The sequence below is a fragment of the Mauremys reevesii genome, linkage group 13, assembly GCF_016161935.1.
Source record: "Mauremys reevesii isolate NIE-2019 linkage group 13, ASM1616193v1, whole genome shotgun sequence".
Lineage (NCBI taxonomy): Eukaryota > Metazoa > Chordata > Testudines > Geoemydidae > Mauremys > Mauremys reevesii.
Window position 1 is genome coordinate 45,584,893 of NC_052635.1, and position 18,624 is coordinate 45,603,516.

Below are 18,624 nucleotides of genomic sequence, written 5' to 3' on the forward strand. Positions count from 1 at the left end.
GTCTAGTGGATAGAACAGTAGATTGCAACTCAAGACCTGGATTCTATTCCTAGCTCTACCGTTAGCCTGCTCTGTGACCTTGGGCAAGCCACTTCACCTTTGTGCTCAGTTTCCCCATCTGTAAAATGGGGATAAAGATTGACCTCCTTTGTAAAGCACTTTGAGATGTAGTGATGGAAATTGCTATATAAATGATAATATGCTCTCTATGGGGCCACACATTAAATCCATTTGAAAACTGAAGCTGGTGTAGACTGCTACAGCTCACTTGTTAAATGGTATATCTTGTAGGGGAGCACACAGCATCAGCACTCTGATTTGCATTGGCTGCCTATTGGTTTGAGTGAATTTTAAAGAATTGGTTTTGACCTATAAAGTAATAAATCATTTGGGACCTGTCTACTGGAAAAACTGCCTCTCTCCCTATATGGTCCAGCCACACATGCACTCTGCGGAGATACAGAATCCCCTTGATGGGGCATTGTCAGTGATGTCCTGCTGGCTTTCCAAAATAGCCATAATCTGTTGACTTTTAGGACATGCTGCACCGACTGTCCATTTATTCAGGATTTTGGCAATGGCTGTGTGTTTGAGATTGGGTTTTAGGTTTGTTGGGTATGTTTGGCTATTTTGAATTGATGGCTAGTTAACTTTGTTGTGTGTGTGGTCACTGTTGCTCTGTTGGGAGATTATTCCTTTGTGGAATATTTTAAATAATTATCATGATGGCTAAAGGTATGGATGTCATTTTTAGTAGAATAAAAAACATGCAAATGTAATATTTACAACTTTACATACGTGTGTATTATTTTCTAATATTCTTTTCGTTCTTCTGCACTTATGCTAATTGTTGTAATAGTCCATTATATTTTTTACTTCTGAGGCAATTAACTATGTCAGGTGGTCTGTTTTGTCAGAGTTTTTTCACAAGTACTCATGTTAAACTTCATTTATAATAGATGTGCAACTGTAGTTTATGGTATACTTTTAATATGAATGACGTTAGGGACCACATGGAATTGTAGTAGACCTGTTGTTGCTCAGATTTTCCAAAATCTTCATCTTGGGGAAAAGACCAACCCTGGAAAATTTCAGCTGGAAAGCCACAATTTAAAGTGGTTGAAAATAGTTTCTGTACTAGCCTGCTATGATAAAATCTTAACTGTCATGGTCAGTGAAACTCTTGCTGTAGTACAAAATATGAATTGCTCAGTATAATCCAGTGAGTTACATTGATTATCCATCTACATTGTTTGTGATAGCTGTGATGTAACCACCTGCTTCATAGGACAACAGTGAAGACTACAACCCAAGTTGGTAGGATCTGGTGAAGAACCTTAACTGAATTGGTTCTGATGTATCTCTTATAATTTGTAACGTGTACACACTTTCTGTTTCAAGATTATGGGTCATATAATATTGCAGTTCACCTTCAGGCTTTCTCAAGGGTGGAAGAGTTACTCACACTAAATTTGTTTCTCACCATGTATTAGAATAAGTCTTTAGTGGTTGGCAACAGAAAACGTTAACAGAGTTTTTGCTTTAATCTTTGTGTAGTCTGGACATTAGAAGCATGTGAGTTGCATGTTTTGGGTTGAGTAAAAATGTGTAACTGTTTTAAATTAAAATATGTAACGGACAATAAAAGTTGAGACCCAAACCAGAACTCTGTACCATCTACTTATGAAAGCAAAACCAATAGGTCCTCTTCCTATGTTCTATTGTTGCCTAGCTGTTTAGTCCTAAGATTAGAAATGCACGTGGTAGATATCTCACCTTGAAAGTTTGAATTCTTTGTATGTTTCTCTAATGGTGTTTTTATTTACATAGGTGCTGATGTGACAGAACCCAGCAATTCAGATAACCGAGTGGAGAGATCAGACCTTTACGCAAATGTTGATGAAGCACTCCTAGGAGGTGATGCTAGCTACCTATCTCAGCCTCTTACCCCAGAGAAGGATGATGCACTTCAGGCTGCGACAGTTGCTAACCTGCGCGCAGCCCTCATGAGTAAGAACAGCCTGTTATCTCTGAAAGCTGACATGCTGGGAGAGGACAGTTCTCTGCTATTCGAGTACTTACCCAAAGGCACACATTCTTTATCTCGTAAGTTTATACTTTTATATTTTTGCTTAAAGATTAATTTAAAAACTAATTAGGGTAAAAGGAGGAAATTCAGGTCACTCTAGATTTATTACTCCTTTACTATTTATACCTATGTTAAACTTCTGTATAAATGCACATCCCACGAGGTTTAGAATCCTGTTGTCTGTAGTGTTATGCAGCATAGCTCTAGTACCAATTGTCGGAAATACAAAAGGTATTAGGGAGATATTTATTACATTGATTTGGACATTGTGCTTATTGACAAATCACTAGCATGGTTTTACGTATTTAGAGAATATGGAATCTTTGACTTTTTCAGTTAAAGAAGGGATGCTGTGTAGGATTTGGATAAAAAATGAATCAGTCTTAAATCCAGGTGGGAAGGAACTGCCACTCCAGTAAATTTTAAAAATAAAATGAGAGCTGTAGTCATGTTTGTAGACCCAACAAGCCTAATCCTTTTTTGCTTCTTCCTTTGGATTTTCTGTATTTGATAATGAACTAATACAGTTTCTATAGCCATACTGACTTCCACTATGCTTATGCACAAAGAGTGATACTTCTTGTTTGTTTTGGGGTTTTATTTTCGGACCAAATATTTGATAATTACAAAAACTGGAATTGAAGGAAGGAAGGGAAATTCTTGATAGCATCTTGCAACTAGTCACTTGCACATTTGCTAAGTATCCCCAAATAATCAGGGTAAAAGCATTTACAGTGTTGCTGTAGCTGTGCTGATCCCTGGATGGTAGAGAGACAAGGTAGGTGAGGTAATACCTTTTATAGGTCCAACTTTTGTTGGTGAAAGAGACAAGCTTTTGAGCTTACACCATGCTCTTTTTCAGGATAAACGTGACCATTCTGTTTATTCTTAACTTAAAACATACTTTCTTCAAGTCTGAAGTATGTGGAAACATCATAGTTCATAGGATGATTTCCTGGTTGCTTCAGGTTATGCTCTACTGGTTATGTGTACACACCATTAATAAGAACTTGAGTATATATGCTTGCCTATGTTATAAGGTAGTTCTATAGTTTCTTCTATGCATGTCTTTTGTAAAGTGTTTTAGATGAAACTTTGGTAGGCTGAAGAAAATAGAAATAACAACCATATATGCTGTACTGAGATGGTATTTTCAGTAGTGGGGGAGCAGAACACTGGCCGGGGCATCGTACAAAGCAAAAGATGGCCATTAGCAGTATATGCACTTCCGACTTCCAGAAAGGGGTGGGGGAAAACAACATCATTAAGGCAGCGAATGACCCAAATAAACAAAGCGAAAAGAACATTTAGCACATATTTGATTTTTATTTATTTTTATTTTTGAAGGCCAAAATGTTTAGGTCACCTTTAAGCTAGCAATCAATCACCCGAATTGCATGATGAATTACAGTGCAGTGGCAATGCAATTAAAAATAACATAATGGCAAATCTTAATATTCCTTCTCATTCCCAAAATGAAAATAATTTAATTTTTTGTTGAAGTTAGTCTGGTTTTAAAAGTGAAAAACTAAAGGGAGTTGGTGGTTGTAATCTTTTTGTTGTTGTTCATTTGTTTGTTTGCAACTTGGAGTTGTGTTTCATTTGTTTTTGTTTTGGGGGTGATGTTTTGCATTGTTCTTTTTAATTGCTAGGGTAGTTTCTTTACTTTGGTAATCTCTCTAAGTAAATAAGTAGAATATTCTGTTGTTCAGACTACTCCTAGAGTGCAGATGGCCCCATTGCAATGAAGCAGCACATGGCCCTTTGTACCACCTAAACTCTTGTTGCAACTGTGTGGAGGAACCTGTAGGCAGAGTGTTCTGCACAGGGGAGTTTTTGCCCTCCTTGCATTCTGTAGAAAGGGTCTCCTCACCAGGCCTACAGGTGGGTGGAGGCTAGGAATAGGGCAGGTCAAGGGAGGGGACCTGGGATTAGTGTTACATGGACAATATGTCATGGCCACTGCTTCTAGGAGTAATAGCATGATGAAGCAGTTTCTGCCTTCATGGGCAAGAGTAACAGCTCTGGGAGGATGCCACACTGCAGCCCCTCATCTTGGCCCTACATTGGCAGGTATTTGATTTCACATCCTTGCGCTTTCACCAGCACATGAAATTCACCCACATAGGCCCTAATTACTTGGTCTTCATGCAAGTGAAATGAATTTCTTCTGGAGTTAAGAGAAAAAGATAATTGGTCTATAGTTCTTGCCACAACCATGCCCAAAAGCCTGGGGAGACTCATTTTACAGCTGATTGAAGCAGGGAATTGGTGGGGAGGGGGAACCTCCTCTTTATATTTGATTAGACTCCTTGCTGTTTGTTAATGTATCACTAGGAGCTACTGTCATAATTTTGAGTGTACTTGTTTTATAATGGTCCCTTCAATTTGAGTATCTTTTTAATGTTAATTCTTTAGTGATATTTAACTCTATACACTAAAATTTCTCATTAAACTTTATATTCTGTTGTTTTTGTTAAAAAGCCATAAGTGATAGCTTGTTTTTAAATCCGTGTTTAGGATTAAACTCACAAGTTATAATGTATCAAGTGATTAGGGCACTGCTAATACATTCAGAACATGCAATTTAGGTTAGTAGTCGATCTTTGGAATTTTTCCCCCTCCCATTATTTCAGTTCTTTACTTTCTTTCTCAAACCCATGAGTTGAGGATTTTATCATTTAAATCTTTGGAACTGTAATTAAAAAAAAAAAAGGCAATGAACAAAGTTCTTTAAAAATAATAATTATTAATTGTAGTTTTGTTTTCTGTTTTGTCAAATCTGAAAATGACGTGCACTAACACCAAGCATTTCTAGATGGTTTTCATCCTGAAGCTTTAAAAAAAGAAAAGAAAGTGTGTTGGATCTTAACCATCTGTTGATTCAGTTGTCTTCCTGACCCAGAAAATAGTATTGTAAGAAGAGCACCTAAATAGTGTTGGTAATATTTGCTGTCCCTTTTCTGAGTAAGGTTGAGGTAAGGAGGAATAGGTTGTAAGAGTGTATTTTCTTTGTTTGACATACTCATGAGGTTTCTAATGGGGGTATAACTCTGTCACTGTTAGGGATGCAATGAGGGCAGAGAATCAGGGGGCCCAGGTTTCCCCCCCTCCTTGGCCATAGACGGGGAGGGGACGGGGGTCCCAACTCTCAGGGGTGATGCGAGGAGGGGAAAGTGTTTCAGTCAGTCAGTCTCTCCTGTGGGAGGAGAGCGGGAAGAGGTCTTGGCAGTGCAGAGGAGGGGACACACACACACAAATGCACCTCTTGGGCTCCCTCAGGAAATTTCTGGTTGCACCCCTGTTTGCTGTAGAAATACAGGGTTTCTTTGGTTTTTCTCTGGCATAGTTTATACTGTTGTAAGAAGCTAATTGAGAATACATAAAGGTGCTCATCATACCTTTGCTGATTTTTCTAATGGATTTTAAACCTGAGAAATCTTCATGCTTGGTGAGTAAAGGGAACTGCTGATTCATGTCAACTTTAATGTGGTTCTGTTTTGTAAACATTAAGCTAACAAAACAAAGTAAAAAGTTCTGTGTAAATAAACATTAATTTTAAAGGATGTACAAGCATTGTACCTTTTGTAATGAACACTGAAAGAGAGGCATGAAATCCCTAATACTCAGTTAATGGACAATGGAAATACAGGATGATTCTTGTTTCAGTGGATATTCATATATTGTGTTTAGAACAACTGAGCAGAAGGTAATGCAGTACTTTTAAACTTAACCAATTCAAATCAGCTTAAAAATAAAAGTAATAAAAAAATTTAAAGATTATTTTCATTTCTTGCCCTTCAGGTAATGCTATAGGAAATAACTTGATCTGATTACTTCATCCATATTTTCCATAGTTAAAAAGTCAGTTAAGTTTTCAGTTTTCTGGTGATTGAAGTCAACTCTCATTTAAAAAAAAAAAGACTCCTTTCGTGTTTTCAGATTAGTCTGTTATAAAGTTTTCCATATGTCTGTTCGGCTCTTCCTGTTTACTCTCTGTTTGTTTATAGAAGCAATTCCTATGAAGCACGTTACACAACAAATTGCATGGTACAAAGGCCCCTTTTCTCTTGGGCTAACCAATTAATATTTTATTTTTAGATATTCATTTAAGCCAATAATTTATACTTTAACAAAAAGTTAAAGGAATACATTTACACAGTGGTCAGTTTTCCCAAGTGGTATTCATGTAGGCACGAACGTTTTCTTACAAGATTTAGAGGAGAATTGATGTCATTTTAAGCATGTCATAATGATCTTGGCATTTCAATTTAAGTTTTCTACAGGAGTTTACTGTTAAAGCTGTTAGTGCTCTTGGCAATGGAGGATACTATTTTCATGTAGCTATCACTGAGATCTTCTGTGCATATTTTTCCGTGAACAATGCTGACTACAGGACAATTGATAGTTTTAATTTCTGATTAAGAAAATTGTCTTGCTTCCATGAAAGAATTTAAAGAAAAAAATAATCTTAACATTTCTTATTATATTAACCAGAATGGATTAAAACCTAAACTCTGACACTATTTACTTACATGCATAGTACAAAACATCAATGATATACCTTAATTTGATACTTGCAATTGGTGGAAACAAACAAGTAGATACATAACAACAATTAATATCTATTTTATGCTGCATATCTTTCCTTTCCATTTTCAGGAGTGGCATATTGTTTCCCCTCATGCTCCAAAAAATTGCCCATTCCATCAGCCTTCGCTGTTGCTTTAATAAGTGGGCAGCTGTTTACTTCACATTTATTACCAAGTATAGCTTACTAATGGAACTAGCAAGGGAATTCCAAAAGCTTAAACCATTGTTTCTTACTTTGCTAAAGTTCAGACTACATTTAGCCTGAATTGGACTCCGTATGTAAATTCTCTAGAGTCACAATACAGAGCTGCAATGTAAACAGGGCAATCTGCATTAGTATTGTAGATTTAATCAGAACACCAGTTAATCTCATATCTGTGTAGGTGGACAGTGATTGTGCAATTACCTAAAGTGGTGTAATACTATAAACCTGATTTTTTTTCCCCTGATTAATTTGAATGTTGAAAATATTTTTTTACTCTGTATCTCAAAGAAGATGTATTAGAATTGGAAAAGGTACAGAGAAGGGCAACAAAAATGATTAATAGTATGGAACAGCTTCTACATGATGAGAGATTAAAAAGACTGGGACTTTTCAGCTTGGAAAAGAGATGACTAAGGGATATGAGGGAGGTCTCTAAAATAATGAATGATGTGGATAAAGTGAATAAGGAAGTGTTGTTTACTCCTTCACATACCACAAGAATTGGGTCAGCCAGTGAAATTAATAGGCATCAGGTTTAAAACAAACATAAGGAAATTCTTCACACAATGCACAGTCACCTGTGTTGAGGCTGTTGTGAAGGCCAGACCTATAACAGGGTTCAAATAAGAATTAGATAAGTTCATGGAGAGTAGGTCCATCAATGGCTATTAGCCAAGAAGGTGAGGGATGCAACCCCGTGCTCTAGATGTCCCTAGCGTCTGGGTGCCAGAGCTGGGACTGGACAACAGGGATGGATCACTTGATGATTGCCTGTTCTGTGTATTCTCTCTGAAGTATCTGGCATTGGCCACTGTCAGAAGACAGGATACTGGGCAGGATGGACCACTGGTCTGATCCAATCTGGCCGTTCTTACATTTGTATGTACTCTCCATGTGTTCTTGAACCTGCCACAGATCATTGCCCATTCACAAGGAAATAACATATGTTCTAATGGTAAATTAAGACAAGAAATCCACCTGTTTATAACTGGAGATAGTAACTCAATAATTTAATTTTGCCTCATTACTCCCTACATTTGTTTTTTGAATTCTCCCTGCAATGTTTATTGTTAAATAGAAGGCAAGCTTGAAAATATTCTCTTCTCAACGCTCCTGAATGTAACTCACTAAACCGTGAGAGTAACTCTAATACAGAAGACCAAAACAGAAGAGGCCAGACCAGAAGATAGTAAGAAGTGCAAGAGTAGCAGTGGTGTTTTAAATAAACTGAGGAAGGAATGGGGAATCCTTGTTACAAGGCATCTTAAAGTCACTTTAATCTTTTTGGGTATTTAATAAAATGTTGAGTGGTTGTGTTTTGGGGTGGGTGGTTTAAGTTTCGGTGGAATGCTCCATTGTAATTTTGATTAAGTTGTATCTTTTGTGAAATAATTGTTTATGCCATGTGACTTAACGTTTGCACGTATTTAATAATTTGATTAAAATTATGCTAAGTTTTTATACACCTTGTTTGCTATCTTGCAAGCAAATTATTGTACTCTTGTAATAAGAATGAAAAGCCTTTGAAAGGATGTAAAGTATTTTAAATTGTGGTTTTTTTACAGCTTAGTTTACAAATACCATATTTAACAATGCATATACAGTATTTGTTCCTGATGATTTTGCCCACGTTCTTTTCACAAGCAATCATTTGTGAGGTTGAAATGAGGCAACAATTAAGATGGCTGTTAAGGTTTAATTAACAATTTTAAACTTTTGTATAGCAATTTGTCTTAGTCAAAACATCATTATATATTTTCACCATTGATTGTCAACATACTTTCTGCGTACTGTATACCATTTAGCTGCTGTCACAACATGAACAAAGGGATACACTTTTATTTTGTCTGGCACAGCAAAAATAAGTTGGCCTTTTAGTGGTCAGTCATTTTCTTTTCCCTTAAACTTTAGTAGAGGTTTAGAATGTAACTCTTTTTAGGGGTTAATTGTGCAACCTTGTACAAGTCTCTTAAGCTCTCTGCTTTCCCAATCATAAAATGTAGGTAATACTTTCTCACCTTTGTAAAGCACTTTGAGATCTGGGATTAAGGATACTATATAAAACAAATTAATTTATTTATTTATTATGGTTAAATGTTGGGCTTAAGACTTTGACAGAATTTTTAAAGACAATTATATGGATAATGGATAAATAATTTTTGTATATGTTCATGGAAAATTTAGAGCTATATGTTTGAAATAGTACTTGTTAAAGCAGTGTATTTCAGAGATGTAATTGTTCAGAATATTTGTGCTACATTTTGCTTCTTTCTCCCATGTGACTCTCTTTAGTGACCATTTTGCTGCTGTGAGATATAACCCCCACTACATACATCACATGCAGGCAACTGGCATTTTGGGTGGGGAGGCTGGTTTTAAAAACACAAAAGGCCTGGCATCACTACGCTGCTGCGTTCCCTCCCACTGACAGAAGATAAACTACAAGTGCTCATTCACTGCCTTTTCAGGGCCTTTTTTAAAACCACCAGCTGGTGCTAGTTCACGTGGGTGAGACTCGTTTCCTGTGTTCCCCAGGGCCTGGTGCCAACTTGAATCGTTCAAGGGGCGAATTTGATGGCAAAGTGGAAGCACCATCTCCCCTGCTGCCTTCATCACACCTTGCCACTCAGAGCCCCCCTGTGATCTCCTGTTCTGGTGAAATGTCACCAGAAACCATGATAAAAGGAAAGCTGTCTTCCTCGGCTCAGGTAAGATCAAGAGATAGCTGCAAAAATTTGTAAATGTTAGGGGGGGTTAACACACATTCATCTTAGTAGAAAAATGTGCAGGGACCATCGTATTTTTATACTTTTGCCATGTCACACTAGAGAATTACATTTTCAAAATATACTTAATTTAAAACTTCAGGAAAAAAAAAATCCAGATTTGCTCCTGAGCTGGGTTAAGAGCTAATATTTCCCTAATTTTGCAGCTCCCTTTCCCTTTTCTTTCTTTCCTCAATGGAACATACATCCAAAAGTAATTAGTGTTTTTTACAAAAATGGCATGTGTGCTTTTTATTATAAAAAACCATTAAGAGTTATAATACAATATACGGATGCTTGAACACACAGGTGTCCAGTGTGCTTTTTTACTCATTACTTAAACATGGATAGAAGCAGGGATTGCTTTCCATAATGGAAAAGTTTCTGAACTAAAATATGTAGCTCTCAGTAATGTTACATTTTTAAATATTTTTGAATGAGATATTTGCCTCCTTATTAAACAAATGGAGGAAAATACAGCTCTTCTTTTGCAGTCACCTTAGTAAAAAAAATCACATGGTAAGAAAGGTTAATTAACCATCCCACCCTGTCCCCAATCTCTGAGAAACCTGCCCAGACTACAACATCCGCTCTGTTCCATAGACAGTAAAGGGTTAAGGGCAAAGTTAGGTACCTGGATCCATATGCCAGCTCCTAAATAAAAGTAGCCTGACTTTCAGAATTGCTCTGCACCCATGGTTCCCATTAAGTTGAAGGGAGCTGTGTGTGCTAGGCAACTCTGAAAATGGAACCACATTTACTTACGAGTCCAAATATGAATTTAAATTCCTATCTAGGTTCCCTTCTTTGTGCTCCAAACTTGAAAATTATGACCGCAATCTCTAAATGTTGTTAATAATGAAAAGTTTGTAGAAGAGAAATTAATTATTGCTGAATAGAATGCTGGATCTCTGTTAAAGAAGTGGAGGGTTGGTGGGTGGGTGGGTGAGAAATATTTTTCTTTGTGTGTTTATTTTAACTTAATTGCACTTTTCATTTACAGGCCCCCTATGATGGATTTTTAGCACTGTGGCAGTTTGACAACTCTGACACAGGTAAATGGAGAGAACAATACCTTTAATTAAAAATTATTTTCTACTTAAAGTCATTAACGTGTGTGTGTTTCTGTTTTAGATATAAACATTTCAAGATCTGAAGATATGGACTTAATGAATGAAGGCCTGTTCTTGGATTCAACCTTAACCAAGAGACTGACGTGTGGTTTCTGCAGGAGGGTTTTTGAGTGCACTGAAAAGTTGAAGGCGCACATACACGAACATGCTTTTTCCATGATTCTTCCTTTTGACATAATTGACTGTGCCAGACCTGTGCTCATTGGCCTCACTGATCATGTGTCCCAGGATCAGCTTGCCCGTTTCCAGTGTTCTAAGTGTCCTGCAAGCTTCACACTAAAATCAAATATGGATAGGCATGAAAAGACAATCCACTTTAACCACAAGAAGATGCAGTGTCCTGACTGCTTAAAACTCTTTAGAGACAAGACAGATCTGAACCGGCATCTAATGTCTGTGCACTCAGATGAACGTACCTTTGTGTGTCTCTTTTGCAGCAAAGGTTTTGGTACACAAAAGAATCTCACTACTCATATGAAAGTGTGTTACCTGGGCTCTGCCCAGCAAATCGGTGAAGTTCTGGATAGTGTGGATCAAAATCAGGAACCTGAGGAGGTCTATCAAAGCTGTATTAAGGAAATGAGAAAATCATGAGATTGGAGGGAGATGGGATCACGTTTTAGGCATTTATTTTTTATTAAATCCATAAATTAAGAGGAGTATATTGCTGAATTGTTACTTGCTGAAAATGGGTTTACCACTGGATAAGCTATAACACTATAATAATTCCCAGATATTGGACAGATTGGTCAGGCATTATTTCAGTTCCAGATTTTGTAAACTAAAAACTCTAATTAGAATCAAGATGCAATTTTGTGTTAGAATATTTTTGATAGATAATATAATGGTATTTTGGATTACTCATGATTAGAGGTTGCATTCCTTTAACATTTTTACATGTCATAATTAAGAACTTTTGGCTTATGTATTTTTAATATAAGCTTAAGCCTTTAGAGAAGATTTAATTTGTTATACAGAGATAATGGTTTTAAAGATAATTAATTTATTTATTTTTAAAAGCAGTTTTCAAAGATTCCTTTGTAAACATAGCAATTTATGGCAATATGTTATTTGCTGTCCCTATGTACTGTGAGGGTCTGTATGAATGGAAATGATCAGTGATTGTAAACATTTCCTTGGTTTAAAATAGTCTCAAAGGGATTATTGAGAAGTATACAGGATAACTGCATTTGGGAGTGGAAGAGGGCGTGTCCCTGTGTCAACTTTGTCATTGAAGATTTCCCCCTCTGATGTTAGGCATTACACAGTTAAACTATAAGCTTGTTCTGTACTGCAGCTAAAGTGAATCTGTTCTGAGAAGTACAAATTCCAGCAGATGTCCCATGGGAAAAGGAATATAGTCCTACCAGAAATAGTGAAGCTGGCCTGCTGCTTTATACAATTTGACTATGGCATTTTGAGATTTTTTTTAAAAACTTCCTTTGGCTTCCTGCCAATGTATCATGTATGTGCACTCAGCCACCTCCTCTTCCTTAAAACATTCTGATTGTTGCCTGTATTAGGTGAGAAACTCTATTGAACCACTGAGACAAGTATTTCTGCTGAATGATGTCTCCATTTATACTAGTTTTAAAAACCACACAAAACTTCTGGAATGCTATTGGACAAAGATTTGGATTTATATTGCATCAAACAGATTATAAAAGAAACAGAACAACAAAAGACCTGAGCTTTGCAATTGCCCGACTGTGGGATTGAGCGGCTAGTTTCAGCTGTGGCCCAAACTACCAGTTAATGAAAGTACTTTGCTGTCACCAAATGCCACAAGCTATTTATAAAGAAGTCCAGTTTTCTGTATCATATTTAGAAACTCTGTGCTATGTGGGCATATGTTCTATACTAGGATTTTTTAAAAATTGCTGCAGGGTTAAGAACATTTGATTATTTAGTATGCTGCTGAATGTTACCTAGAGTTATTTTCTATATTTATGAGTAAGAGTGTGGCATTCAAAAACTAAGTTTCTTCAAGTCTTTTAACTCCATCAATTTGGTCTGTACATTGTGGTTGAGCTAGCCAAATTGAATGTACATAAAAATATATCCTCTTGCTCCAAAAAGCCTGATATTATATAGTGGAGACAGTGGAGCCTGACAATCAGACACTGTTACTGGAAGGTTGAAATCTAACTATAGTTCCCATTTAATTACCTTGGTTCAATTATTTGAAAGCTGTGAACTGTTTAACTCACAGTTTCCTATTTATTTTCATACAAATACATATTAGTTTAATTACTCTAACAATTGCTGTAGTTTAAGAGTAAGTAGTGCTTTTCAAATACTCTGTGCACAATGCACAAGTTGTCAGCAACTTGGTCTGGTGCTTAAGTGTTAGGGTTAATTTGTATATTGGTTCTTTTGATGTGTGTGATAACATAACTAGGAAACAATAACAAAACTTTTAGAAGTAGTCTTGTGATTTCGCCAAAGTAGTTCTCTTGTAGCATGTCCATACCTCAGGAAAACAAGGCAGGGAAATGCTTAGTTTTGCACAAAGAATATTGTATACGTGTAGGATGATTAAACATTAAGGGCCAGATTCTTTAGCCTGCTAAATCCACTTTGCATGCTGCACAAAGTGGGCATAAAACAGCTGGAGATGGCCAGTGGAGAATTTCTCATGCAGAGGAACTGTCTACCAATGAAAAGCTGGAAGAAGTGGCTCTACCACCCCCAGCATGGAGGGGAAGTGGCACCTACTTGAGCACTGACCCACTACACTCAGTCTTCCTCTGGTCTAAAATAAATCTGCTTCACTGCAGCTCTAATTTGAACAAGAGCTGGGTGGCTTAGGGCCAGGAAGCCACAAACACCACCAACCTCACCCCCACCCCCACCGTGTCTGAGCAGATCACAGACAGTTTGAGAGTCTGTTCCTATGTAACTATTATGGCACATATCATGTTAATTGATATAGCAAGAAAGTCATATTAAACACTCTTTTGTCCATATAATGCTTTCCCTTTATTGATTATTGATATATGTATAAATAGGCCTTGGAATCAACCTGCTCCTCCTGTTATGCTTATGACTAATCTGCCTATTTGATGTTTGGCAATTGCTAAGTAAATTTACTGTGCTCTTTGGCAGATGGGAGAGGAGGTGGGAAGGAACTGAGCAGTGAGAGGGAACTGTGAAAAATCTCTCTGCCCCCATGAAAAATCTCTGTGGCATTATGGAAGCAGCAAATGAGGGCTTATCTAGACCATATCAGAAAGGGAGGTATGAGTAACAGCATACCTAAAAGGACTGTTGTCGCATGACAGAGTCATAGTTATAGAGTTTAAGGCATTGGGGGGATACTAAAGGGTCTGACCTCTTTATTGCAGTGACCCTCACGTTAATCCCAACTAACCCAAAGTATTACAACCCATCGGAAGTTAGACTGTTATGTGCCACAGACAGATATAATGGCCATATTAAATACTTATTGGGGGTAGGGGTTTCCCCCTGTACTGGGGAACAGTCATTAGAACTCAAATTGCCACAGTGGTAATAAATGTAGTGAAACACATATGGAACTGTTAAGGTCACTGAATACATCTTGTAAATAAAAGGAGTAGGTGGATCATGAAAGAGGACCCTTGATCATTGCCTCCTCTTTTCTCTCATTCTAACCAACACCCCTGTTGGTTCTCTGATTTTGTTACTGTTTTCTGTTAGCATTTTCTGCAGAGTTTGTTGTTTTGAGGTTTTTAAGTTTGTCCTTTTATTATTTTGTGTTATTCTTTGTGAAAGTGTCTAGATAATATTCTTTCAACTAGATTAGCCCTCTCCTTTCCCTAATGTTTAAGGGACTTGATTGAATTAATTTAACATCCAAATGAGATCACAGAAGTGTGTAAGAAATTATTTTCTATTAGACAGGTTAAGTAGGCATTTTATTGTAATATGTACAGTTAATACCGATGGTATTGATTCCTGACACCTGTGCAAATACTTATCAAACTTCTTGAGTGACTTTTGCAAGTTCTTGTCTTCAAGGATAGGAGCAAATTAATTAAAAACACCACAAACATTAGAATTTCAGGAAACAATATAATAGATGTTTATATAGTTGTAATAGAAAACTTTCTTAAACTTGTGTTTTTAAATTCAGAATTAGGAAGTAGGAGAAGATGTGATAGGGATTATTGGTTTTACCATGTAAATAAAATTGCAGTTTGATCTTAAAAATATAAAATGCAATCTAATGTGTAAAATGAAGGGGAAAAAACTTGCCTCAAATTATTTTGTGAAATACTTCTTGGCATCCAAAAGAGTCAATATTCCAATAATTGTCATGCAGTAACACAGCATATGCATAAATTACAGATTTATAGACTAAAATGTAGTTTTATATAGCACCTTTATGCAATAGTTATGCTGTGTTGTACAAACAGCTACTGGTATTGATGTAGCTGTGTAGGAAATGTAGCAACTGTTTCTGAGGCCTGGTCTACGCTTCCAAGTTACGCAACTTCAGCTATGTGAATAACGTAGCTGAAGTTGTCGTACTTAGATCTACTCACCACAGTGTCTTCGCTGTGGTAAGTTGACAGCTGACATTCCCCCGTCGACTCCACCTGCGCCTCTCGCCCTGGTGGAGTAGTTGACGGGAAAGCGCTCAGCGGTTGATTTATCGCTTCTAGACTAGACGCGATAAATCGACCCCTGCTGGATCGATCGCTGCCCATCAATCCAGCGGGTAATGTAGACAAGCCCTGAGAGGGAGAATTTTGGTCAGGAAACAAGTTTTCTCTTTAATTTAAAAAAATATTTAATTTCCATAGAATCAGGAGAAATGGCTTTTGGTTTAACATCTTGTCTTAAGGATGGCAATTCTAATAACACACCAAATGGAATAATATATTGAAGTCTTACAGTAATGAGACTGACATTGGGTGGACAACTGAAGCAGGGGAATGCCAAACAATATATGGCACAGAAGTGATCTAGTTACTGCACAGGATTCCAGAAATGCTGTCTCTGTAATTTGGGCTTTGAATTGTGAACATATCTTTTTGGGGGTCCTGATGGTAGCAATCAGCAATAAAGAGAAATAATTATGAATAATTGTTGCAAACGAGATAAGCAAGATATTAAGAAAGCATAAATTTAGCTGTGGGGTTTTTTGTTGGGGGTGGGGAGGGGAGGGAGTTGTCTACAAATCTTCCAAACTGCAGACAAACCTTACAATAAAATTTCTTCTGTAGACAATGTGATGCTAAATGAAATGGGTTCCCGTTATCACTGACCTGAAGTGCATATTCTAAACTAGAGTGGAAATAACGTCATTGATGTGAATATGTTACATGATAGGACTAATGCATAATAACTTTGCACAACAGGTTTTTTTCCTATATCATCTATGCATTTGTCAGTGTTTAACAGTGACAGTCGACAGACCAGATTTGTTTGGCGTTTTATTTAGATTTGCAAACAGATTTTTTTAAAGATTGTATGCAGGAAATGCATGTGCAGCCAGCATAGTGTTAAACCTGTACATCACTTTTTCAGGTGGGAAAGCGGGAGGGGAGCTAACGTATTAGCAAGGAGAGAATTCTAAAAATCTAAAACAATTAAAATCTACCTCAGTGAAACAAGATAGATAACTTAAGACAGTAATGCCAAAGTTTTTGTAGTGTTGCTGGATACTTTTTTTTAAAATGCTCATTTTATATAAATTTATTTGTTTTTGTTTAAAAATACAGCTCTGTTCATAATGCATATTTCACTTCTTGGTGCTATTCCTCATATAGAGATTTGCCATGTATCGCTGCTGGTAATGATCTTGGTAATCTAGTCAATGATCATTTCCTTGTTTACAGATGCTGCTATTTCTAAGTGTTGTAAATATTTAATATTAGCCTTTTTATTTAGGGCAAATAGTTTGTACATTTAAACTTTGTCATTTAGACAAAAAAAGCTTTGTCTGTCCATACCAAGGTTAATATATTGTTGACTAAATACACATGCTTATAGGCATGTGTTTAACAGATAGTGCTGTGAAACACTAAAATGAAACTGTATTTCTGATGATGCTTTTATTTTTCAAGTTTTTAGTTTTATAGATGCAGAAATAAAAATATATGGATATTTGACAAAATATTTAGTTTTTAATAAAATTATAACTGCACAAATTATTGTCCTGTGTCTGTTCAAACTTAAGTAAACAGAGTTTCTTATCTGAAAAAATTTGTCATCTGCACTGAGATTCATTGTACTACCCAAAGCAGTAAATTTGAGGGACATTTATCATAAAATGATCTGTATCTGTTATTTAAAACAGAGTTTGTATCTAAATTTAACATAAAACGTTTATATCTTTCTCTTGGTAAGCAGAAATAGTTAAAATGGTTGAATCTTTTTTAACCATTCTTTTAAAGCTTTTGTGCCTGATTTTTTCATACTGTTTAGGTATCCAAATACACACGTTATTTGCATGAATTTGCTATGATAGTGCACCCAAAGTGGGGTAAATGAACATTTGTACATGGGTTTGCCTGGTTAACTCCTGCAAATGTATATACCTTGGCTTTCACATTGGGGACTTCTATGTCTGCAGTAACACATGCAACGTTTCACTGTAATTTATTTAGCTTCACAAGCTTAAACCATATGTTGTCTGGACAATAAGTTGAGGGAAGACCTCCAGGGCGCATCTTAGTGTTGTAGGAAGTAATGTGTACAGTAAGTGGCATTCTTACCTCTGAGTTTTCTGAACCATTCACACTGATTTTTTAAAATACTTTTTGGAACACTGGGAAAGTTCTGGAACACTGGAAGAAAACGTATGTGATGCCAATATTTTCAAGGGTAAGCAGGATGATGTGAGTAGCTATAGGCCTGTCAGCTTGATATCTATCCCAGGAAACTAATGGAATAGCTGTTATGGGACTTGATTAATAAAGAGTTAAAGAAGAGTAATATAATTGTCAGTCAACTTTGGTTAACAGAAAACAAATCCCGTCAAATTTGATATCTTTATTTTAAAAGAAGTTACAAGTTTGGTTGATAAAGATCATAATAGTGTTGGTGGAATATACCTAGATTTTGGTAAGATATTTGACTTGGTACCACATAACATTTTGATAATTTTGCATCTAGTTGTTGTTTTTTTAATATGGCACACATAAAATGGATTAAAAACTGGCTAACTGACAGGTCTCGAAATGTAATTGTAAAAGGGTGATTATTGAGCTGGTGTGTTTCTAGTGGAGACATGCAAGGATCGGTTCTTAGCCCTACTGCGTTTAACATTTAATTTTTTATCAAGGATCTGGAAGGAAAGATAAAATCGTCACTGATAAGGTTTGTAGATGGTACAAAGATTGGGGGAATAGTAAAATGGGAAAAGTCACTGAAACAGAGCAGTTTTAATATGACCAAATGTCAGGTCATATATCTAGGAACAAGGAATGTACCACACTTACAGGAGGGGGGACTCTATCATGGGAAGTGATGACTCTGAAAAAGTGTTGTTGGTCCTGGTGGTTAATCAGGTGGGCTTGAGTTCCCAGTGTGAGGCTGTGGCCAAAAAGACTGAGAGTCTTGGATGTATGAACAGGGAAATCTGAAGTAGGAGTAGAGGTTATATTATCTCTGTATCTGGGATGCATGAGACCACTACTGGAATACTGTGTCCAGTTCTGGTGTCCACAGTTCAAGAAGGATGATGATCAATTGTAAAAGTTTCGGGACAGAGCCACAAGAATGATTAAAGGATTGGAAAATATGCCTTAGAGTGAGAGTAGGAGCTCAATCTGTTTAGTTTAACAAAAGCAAAGATTAAGGGGTGACTTAATCACAGTTTATAAGTACACTGCTACCTTGATATAA

At 36.6% G+C, this 18,624-nt stretch overlaps 1 protein-coding gene across 9 annotated transcripts in view; it reads left to right on the plus strand.

Moving 5' to 3' along the window:
• ZBTB46 (zinc finger and BTB domain containing 46) overlaps positions 1 to 18,624 on the plus strand; it is a 101,172-nt gene that overhangs the window by 60,807 nt on the left and 21,741 nt on the right. For 6 of the 9 annotated variants that reach the window (XM_039498153.1, XM_039498156.1, XM_039498157.1 and 3 more), the window contains 4 exons: positions 1,831 to 2,106; positions 9,423 to 9,595; positions 10,656 to 10,707; positions 10,787 to 16,822. The exons of 1 other annotated variant lie outside the window; for it this stretch is intronic. In XM_039498153.1, the coding sequence (XP_039354087.1) occupies positions 1,831 to 2,106; positions 9,423 to 9,595; positions 10,656 to 10,707; positions 10,787 to 11,379 (1,094 nt within the window). In that variant the 3' untranslated portion in view covers positions 11,380 to 16,822. Of the gene's footprint in view, positions 1 to 1,830; positions 2,107 to 9,422; positions 9,596 to 10,655; positions 10,708 to 10,786; positions 16,823 to 18,624 lie in introns of those variants that run through there. 2 more of the 9 variants (XM_039498159.1, XM_039498161.1) reach the window with 1 other exon arrangement.